The sequence below is a fragment of the Dromiciops gliroides genome, chromosome 2 (genome assembly GCF_019393635.1).
Source record: "Dromiciops gliroides isolate mDroGli1 chromosome 2, mDroGli1.pri, whole genome shotgun sequence".
NCBI classification, from domain to species: Eukaryota; Metazoa; Chordata; class Mammalia; order Microbiotheria; family Microbiotheriidae; genus Dromiciops; species Dromiciops gliroides.
This window is the reverse complement of record NC_057862.1, coordinates 395,027,571-395,036,339: the sequence shown is the minus strand read 5'-3', so window position 1 is coordinate 395,036,339 and position 8,769 is coordinate 395,027,571. Positions and strand designations below refer to the sequence as shown.

General features: G+C 44.6%; 1 protein-coding gene across 3 annotated transcripts in view; it reads right to left on the bottom strand.

The window, feature by feature from the left end:
- Positions 1-236: 236 nt before the first annotated feature.
- The window catches only part of LOC122739708 (tyrosine-protein phosphatase non-receptor type substrate 1-like), a 28,487-nt gene continuing 19,954 nt past the window's right edge, over positions 237-8,769 (bottom strand). For 2 of the 3 annotated variants that reach the window (XM_043981361.1, XM_043981362.1), the window contains exons 3-7: positions 7,872-7,985; positions 6,047-6,068; positions 5,161-5,197; positions 2,152-2,235; positions 237-690 (exon numbers count right to left, since the gene is read on the bottom strand). In XM_043981361.1, the coding sequence (XP_043837296.1) occupies positions 568-690; positions 2,152-2,235; positions 5,161-5,197; positions 6,047-6,068; positions 7,872-7,985 (380 nt within the window). In that variant the 3' untranslated portion in view covers positions 237-567. The remainder of the gene's footprint in view (positions 691-2,151; positions 2,236-5,160; positions 5,198-6,046; positions 6,069-7,871; positions 7,986-8,769) is intronic. The other variant, XM_043981363.1, reaches the window with a different exon arrangement.

Genomic DNA, 8,769 nt, shown 5'->3' with positions numbered 1-8,769 from the left:
AAAACAAAGATAATATTCTATCTTAAAACTAAGTCAATAGGACTCAGGATCCCTGCTGATTATGGATTAGGGGTGAGCTAGACACCACTGTTCTCAACCAAGGCCAAAAGTTCTGAGGAGATCCAACTGAATTAGTGGTGCATCCGATTCAATGCCTGCTGGAAGTTGAAGAGCTGCTCTTAGGTCAACATTAATACATTTTCTTTCCAGAAGGGGAAGCCAATATTGATATAGGGTTTAGAGTCATAAAGGGTTTTACTTCTGTTATCTCATTTGAGTTTTGTAAGGTAACAAGTAGAGGGGTTATTATTCCCATTTTATAGATGAAGAAATTAGGACCAGAGAACAGAAGGGATTTTCCTAATACTACATAGCTACAGTAACTGTCAGACCTGGGCCTCATACATAGGTTCTCCTGTTCCAATGAGTGTCTTCTGACTCATTGAACCCCATGGCTTTATTTCCAGGTCCCTTAAAGAGCTTCCCTCTTTTTGACTGGAACTGGAGAGTCCTGAGAATTCCCTGGAAATTGGTCCTGCCATCCTCCTTGGAGCTGCTTCTGCCTGATTACTGGACATGAATGGTGGCATACTCAGAATGGGGAGTCTTCACCTGGGTGGGGCTCATAGACGGATGAACTTTCCCAATGGGTTGGAGATCAGCATATACAATCTCATTGTTCCCTTTTGGCTGGAAAAGTAAAGAAAAAAGGCTTTGGTAAGGAGGTTTGGGGGAGGGGAGGATAAGGTATGTAACTATATATTACAACAAAACATGATTCCTTCCTCCCAGGGCTGCCTCATTTGATGGCCTTGGGCATTGGAAGTGATGGCCTCAACCTAGAGAGTTTAAAAGACTTGTCCAAGATCACATGGATATTAAGTGTCAATGGTAGGATTTGAACCCAGGTCCATTAACTCTAAAGTCAGTGTTCTTTCTACTTTGTCACTGTGTTGGATCTCTTCTGGCTCTGGGCAGTCTAGGTTTTATGTCCTATGAGTCTGTGGGCCAGGGTGGGAAGAAGAGCAAAAGAATTCCTAGTTTCAGAAGAATCACAAAAGAAAACTGCCTCTTTCCCTGACTCTTTTTGTTCCAACATTTGCATTTGTACAAGGATACTTATGAAGCCATGTATGGTCTCTTAGCCCCTCCTCCTGCCAGCCAGAGGATCATGGATGACCTGGAAGTCCCTTGAATCTCCTCCACTCCTTTTGCCAAGTCACATCTTCCTCTTGCAACTTCTCCTTCTCAACCCCTTCTTCTTGACCCCCTCCTTCCCTTCCCCCCACCATCCCATCAGTGTCAGGGACCCAGACTTTTCTACTTCTAACTATAAAACACAAACTACTAGGGCCCCCTTCACCCGATGTCAAAGTGCTAAACCCTAGGGCAAGTTCCTGTCTGGTCCTTAGGAAAGCTATGGGTAGGACCCTGACTCTACCTTATTGTGGCACTTACTCATCACCTAATATCACAGATCATAAGAATCAGAGCTGGAAAGGACCTTAGAAGTCACATTGTCCAACCCCCAGTTTTGTACAGATGAAGAAATTGAGGCCCGTGGAAGTAGACTGCTTTGCCCAGGGTCCCAAGTCACAACTTCTCTAGGCTCTCATTCTGTGGAATGAGGGTCATGACAGGGTCCATGCTCCCCTTCTAAAGATTAATTAATTAATATTCACTAAGGATGAATTAATATTTGCTCTTTGAGGCACCATATAACCAATCAATAAGCTATTGTTAAGGGCTTGTTTTGTTCCAAGCTCAGTGCTAGATGCTAGAATTATAAAGACTAAAAAGAAGCAGCCCCTGCCCTCAACATGCTTACATTCTGTTAGGGAAAACAACATATAAATAAATGTATCATCACACACACATAAACATGATAAATGCAAAATAAATTCAAGGTCATTAGGGGGATCAGTGTAGAAGGTGGGGCTTGAGCAGGCTCTCTTAAAGCTAGGAAAGGTGAAGGATGGTGGGTTGTGCATTCCAGCCATGGGAGATGGACAGTTCAAAGGCACAGAAGTAGAGATGGAGCACCACAAGAAAGCGAGTCTGGCTGGCCCAGGAATGTAGGCCAGAGAGTTGCTTCTATTGAGACTGAAAGGAAAAGTAGGGGCCGGGTCATAAAGGACTTTAAGAGCTCACCTGCCACCTGCTCTCTAGGTTGAGACTATCTCTTCCAATGCCCAAAGATAGAGGGCTTTCTTCTTGCCCAGCTTCAGTTTCTTCCTTTGGAAAATGAGACAGTGGAATTAGGTGACCTAAGGTCCCTTCCTGTTCTAAATCCTATGATCTATGATGCTCCAGGCTTTCAGAGCCTAATGGTAGCGACTGTGTAAAAGCCATTTCTACACAGACTAGGCGGTCCAGAAGACTAGTCGAAGATCCTATTGAGGTTACTGAGGGGTGTCAGTGAAAATAACATGAAAGCCTCCACTTCAGTGGAAGGAGCCAGATTTCTCTGTAGCCACGGGTGGTATCCTGGCACTGAATCAGAGAATCCATGAGTTTTATTGATACAGAGGCCAGGGTGGGTGACTTTTGAGGCCTCTCGGCTGAATTTACTCATCAGTCCTGCCATGTGGGGCTCTCCTGGGGCAGAGGAACATTAGATTCTTGTGGATTCCTGCTGGGTGTTAACTGAGGTCATTGGGGACAACTAGGGTCACTGGTGTTGGCTCTATTTCCATCTGGACTCTGCCCTGAAGGGAACTAAGTGGGGACATAAGCTGCCCAAGGAATTAAACAAGCTGCCCAAGGAAACAGAAGAAGGCGGAAGAAAGAGAGGAAGGGGCATATAGGGCCCCTTGTTAGAGTGCAATGAAATGTGGAGATCTGGGTTCAAATCCTGACTCTGCCACTGCTACACAGAGTGAACTTAGACAGTCACTTTCCCTCTCTAGAACCTAATTTCCTCACCTACAAAAATAAACAAATAAATCGATAAATGAATAAATAAGTAAATGAATGAATAAATGAATAAATAAATAAGCAAGTAAGCAAGCAAACAAATAAGTGAACAAAAGAACAAATAAATAAATGAGTGAATGAATGAATGAATGAATAAATAAATGAATAGATAGATAGAAATAAAGGGAGAGTTATACTAGATAGTCTTTAAAGTTACCTCTAAGGGCAGCTTGGTGACACAGTGCATAGAGTGTGGGACCTGAGTTCAAATCTGGCCTCAAACACTTATAAGCTGTGTGACCCTGGGCAAGTCACTTAACTCTGTCTCATTTTTGTCATCTTTCAAATGAGCTGGAGAAGGAAATAGCAAACCATTCTAGTATCTTTGCCAAGAAAATCCCAGATGGGGTCACAAAGAATCTGATAGGACTAATTGACAAAACAACAAGGTTACCTCTGACTCTGATATTTTATGCCCTACAGGCCATCCCACTTTTAGCATTCTGTGATTCCTTTAATCTTTTAGCTCCCAACTCTGTAGGCTTCCCAGAGAAGATTTTTCCCTTTGCTACACTCATGGCTGAGTCTGACCAGTGATAAATAAATGTGATCAGTTGTCAAAGGACCCCTGTTAGGCAAGGTCTATAGGAACAACGATGGGTCTGGGCCCTGAGCAGGCCCTAGGGCTCTGGGCAGGACCCCTGGGAGGTCAGCACCATTGCACGTGGGCTGCTGATTGTCACTGTGGGATGTCCTGGTCTCCCTCCAGCTTGCCAGTTTCCATGGCACCCGTCACCATGGTACCTTCAGTCCAGAGGAAGAAATGGGGAAGGCACTTACCAACAGAGCTGCCACTCCCCCTCCCCCCTTCCCTTCTATCCTCCAGGGAGCATTGCATCCCCCTCCCCCCACCGTGTCTGAAGACACTAAAGCAATTGGGAGGAAAGTCCCATCTTAGTCAATGGACTGAGCTGGGGAAAGGGCGTGTCTGTAAATCTTTAGTAGCTGCTCCTGTGTCTTACAGGATTAGAGCATTTAGGGCTCAAACATATAGAAGACCATGTCTGGAAGGGACTTTAGGGACCATCTCATTCAATACTTTCATTTTACAGAGAGGGGAGGGACTTAACTAAAGTCATTCAGTGAGTGGGTAGCAGGACCCAGATTTGAACCCAGGTTTCCTGACTTCCTATCCAGTGCTTGAAATTCTCAGTATGATTGACAACTATATACTATGGGAGGTTACTAAGTACTGAAGAGTCAAGTCCATTTGAACAGCTGAGTGGTCATGCAGTATCAAGACCCAAACAGAATCAATGAACTCTTAAATGTGAACTATTATTTTTTTCAAGGAAGGGTTTCTGGAGGCCGTGGGTTTTTGAGGGGAAGGATATAGATAGATCAGGAGATAGACTTGTGGGGAAGGACATATATATGCACGTATATGTGTACACATACACATATATGTTTCTATATACACATGTGCCCATTGCTTCTATGCATGTATATACATGAATGTATATACATAGTTATATGTGTATGCACACACATATAGGTATATGATACATGTATGCACGCATACATACATACATACATACATACTCACTGGGTATTCAGGTAATATCATACACTCCTAGAAGCAGGGCTAGAAGGGGCTATAGATTTCATCTAGTTGGCAGTAGAGCCTTGGGCAAGTCATTTCTTCCTGGGACTTAATTCTTTCATCTGAAAAATTAGGTAGATGGACTAAGTGATCACTAAGGCCCCTTTTAGCCCTGATAGTTGGTGTTCTAATGTCCCTCCAAGCTGTGACATTCTGGTCTATGGCATTTTAATTTAATTTAGTCATTGCTCTATGACACATTCTTCTTCGTAGTAGACTCAAGAACATGTTTCTTTAGCCTAATTGTATTTTTCCTCTCTGAAATCCTGCCTCCTCCAGGAAAATTTCCCTGATTATACCTTATTTCCCTTTAGTTCCATCTTGAGTTAAATTCCATAACTTCTGGAACCTGTTGCTTAATAAATATTCCAAACATTACCAGATGGGTATGTATATATGTTCCTCTCTTTCTTCCTATTGGACTTGAAACTCCTTGAGGGGAGAGGCCATGTCTCCTAGTTCCTCTCTATCCTCTCACCTAAGAATACTCATCACAGGGCTATGTTCAAAGCATGTTCTCAATAGTTGCTTAGTGACTGACTTTTCACACCTTTCATGGGGCATCCCAGTCAAGTCCTTACCTCTCTTTGTGGCTGGTTCTTCTTTGAGTCTTTTGACCTAAAGGAGAGAAGTAACAAGATGCAACCAAATTCAAAATAAAATTAGTTTTTCTGACCTGCCACACTTGAGGGGGTACCAGGGAAGGTTATTGCACCAACTTGTGGTACATGAAGCAGTAAAATACAGTGACAAGAGCCCCAGAGTCAGGAGACCTGGATTCTAGTCCCAACTCTGCCACTGACTTGCTCTGGTAGCTTGGAGATGTCACTTAATTTCTCTAGGTTGCAGGACATAATTATCACCACACAAAAGGTTAGAAAATACACATTGGCTATCAAACTTTAGGCACAGGATATAGAATGTCAGAGTTGGAAGGTCCCATCAAGGACAGTACTCTAATTTTACAGAGGAGGAAACTGAGGCTCAGAGAAGGGTCAGGATCACATAACCAGCCAGTGACTAAGTGATTAGAATATGTGCTTTCTAATGCCCAGTGTAATTCTTTGTAATTTGTCATGTTCTTTCATCTCAGAATGTTGCCTATTTTAAAGTGGGGATGTTTTGTGTCTTTGCTCTTTTGTTCCCAGGGACAGATGACCTCCTTCCATGGCTTGAGTAAAAGGGGAAAGCTTCATCCTTTTTCTTGAGATTGGGGAGACACAGTGATAAGGCATGAATTCCCCTTTGCAGGCAGTGTTGGACCTTTTGAGGACAGAGTCTGGAGGAGCACGTGCCCAGGCTCAGGGTGTTGAGGCCTTGGGTTAAGGATTTGAGGAAATGTATTGTATTGGGAAATTATCTGGGCCCAGTGGTAGGAACTTTCTCCTGGGAAGAAGGCAGGCATGTGAAAGAGGAAGGAAACTCCCTTTTGAGGTGGGGCAGCATCTAGCATCTAGGACTACAAACCTGGTCAAACACGGATGTGAACCTAGATGGAGAAAAGGAAAAGAGACAATGTTATATATTCATCTAGTAATCCCCCACATCTAGAACTGGGGCCAGCTCTCTGACTATAATAAAGACTTACTGGTTTCTTTACACGACACACACATTCTTCCCAACCATCCCTAGGCCATGCTACTCTCCACAACTGCTTTTCCACTTCAGAGCTACTCTTAGATGCTGATACATTCCAGAAGTAGGAAACTAAGGAAGAACACACAATGGGGTTTTCCCCAAACTCCCACATGATAATAGCACCTTAAGGTTTGCAAAGCACTTGATAAGTACTATTTCATTTGATCCTCACAACATACCCTGGGAAGTAGGTGGTTTTTTATCCTCATTTTAGGAGGCCAAGAGGTGTTAAGTGACTTGCCCAAGGTCACACAGCCTAGTAAGTGTCTGTTGCTGAATTTGAACTCAGGTCTTCATGACTCCAAGTTCAGAGGTCTATCTACTGTGCCATTCAACTGCTTCATAGACACGTGCCTTCCTTTAGAGAGGCAACATGTAGAAGAAAAGAAAGAGCCCTATTGATGGGAATCAAAAGCACTTGGGGTTCAATTTTAGGGCAGGTAGGGAGGCCTTAGCTTCCCTCCGCCCCGCCCCCCCGGCCTTTTTTTTTGTAAAATGAGGGAATTTGACTGAATGATCTATAAAGACTGCTTCCAGTTCTTCCATTTTATGTTGTGTCCCTTCAACCTGACATTCTATGTTCTAGGTAACATTTTGTTCTTTATCTAGACCCAGCGTGGCAGAGTAGATAGAGTGCTGGCAACTTCAGAGTCAAAAAGATCCAGGTTCAAATCCAATCTTGGACACTTACTATCTAGAAGATTGTGTTCAAGGCAACCTGTCAAGAGGCCTCACTTTTAGCACCTGTAAAATGGGAATAATCATCTTTGCACAATTCTCATCTCACAGGGCTGTGGTGGGTGAGCTTCTGCCTTTGTGAGGCTCAGATGAGAGCATAGCTTTAGAGCAGGAAGGAACCTTTAAGGTTGTTTAGCTCAACCCTCCCATTTTTTTTTTTTTTGCAGGGCTATGGGGGTTAAGTGACTTGCCCAGGGTCACACAGCTAGTAAGTGTCAAGTGTCTGAGGACGGATTTGAACTCAGGTACTCCTGAATCCAGGGCCAGTGTTTTATCCACTGCGCCACCTAGCTGCTCCCAACCCTCCCATTTTATAGATGAGGGACTAAAGGTGTAGAGAGGTAAAGAGATTGTTCAAGGTTCAAGTAAGTGGCAGAGCTGGGCTTTGAACCCACATTGTCTTTTTTTTTAATAGTGTTTTCCCCCAATTATAAGTAAAGACGATGTTTGCAATCATTTTTACAAGATTTTGAGTTCCAGTTTTCCCTCCCTCCCTCCAAATCCACATCTACTGACTCCAAATTTGGCCCCTTCCACTGCACCACGATGAGATGATGGTGTTCAGGTGTCATAATGGATAAAGTTGTCTTCAGCATTAGGAAGACCCGGATGGGTCTCCTGTGTCTGCCACATCCCAGCTGTGTGACCCTGGACAGGCAACCTAGGCCCCAGGGCTGTAAGTTTCAGAGAAGGAGTCGCTCCTCCTTGGTAGAGGAAAGCCCCGCCTTAGAGCTCCCTGCACAGACAGAACCCCAGGTTTGGTCCTTCCACCCCCCCAAAGTTGGTGGAACTGCACAGGTGAGAGGAGTTGCCCCGTGGCCAGCAGTGCTGCGCTCTCCCCCTCACCTCTACCTCAACTCACAATGTTTCATCCCCAACATCGAACCTTCTGGGACCCTAGAAAATCAGTTGTCACCTTTTCGTCTCATGAAGTAGCAGCAGAGGACTGAGAGAATGAGGATGAGGGACAGGGATCCAACCGTGGCACCTATGTGCCTTCGTACTTGTAACTCTTGGCTTTCTCGCCAATCTGTAAGGGCCAAATTTAATAAGGGAAGAGTTAATTGAGAGGCTAGCCTCCTCTCTTCCACACTGCCCCCTCCCCAACTGTTTCTCACAGACTGATAAGAAATGAAAAAGCTTCCTTTCAGATAAGCAAAAAAAACAGGGTTTGTTGATGAGAACCAATTTAGAAATAAGAACAAAGACAAGTAGGACATACGACCTGTCTGCCTTTAACTTTCTTGCCTGCCGCCTTGAACTCCCTCCCTCCCTCCTTCTCTCTCTCTCTCTCTTCTCGTCTCCTCCCGTCTCCTGGATCACTTACGCCCCCTGTCTCCTTGGTCCCTTGCTCTCCACATCCACCCTCTCTCTCTCTCTACCCCCCCAGAATGAAAAACCCTTCTCTCACAGGAAACCTGGGCTGATCACCCACACACCCCAAGCCAATTTGCTGGCACCCCTAGGGGCTGCGCCCAAGGCCAGCTGGGGCATGGGGTTTCCATGTGGGGTGCGCCTGAGGCTTTCTAATTTTAGCCAAATATGGGGTCCCGAGTCACAATAAATTCTTACATACTGCAAGAGGAGGCAGGAAACAGTCAGTCACTAAGCATTTATTAAGTGCCTACTATGTGCTTGACACTGTGGTAAGCACTGCAGAAGCAAGTATAAGCAAAAAAGAAAGACAGTCTCTGGGAGCAGCTAGGTGGCACAGTGGAAAAAGCACTGGCCCCAGAAGGACCTGAGTTCAAATCTAGCCTCAGACACTTGACACTTACTAGCTGTGTGATCCTGGGGCAAGTCACTTAACCCTC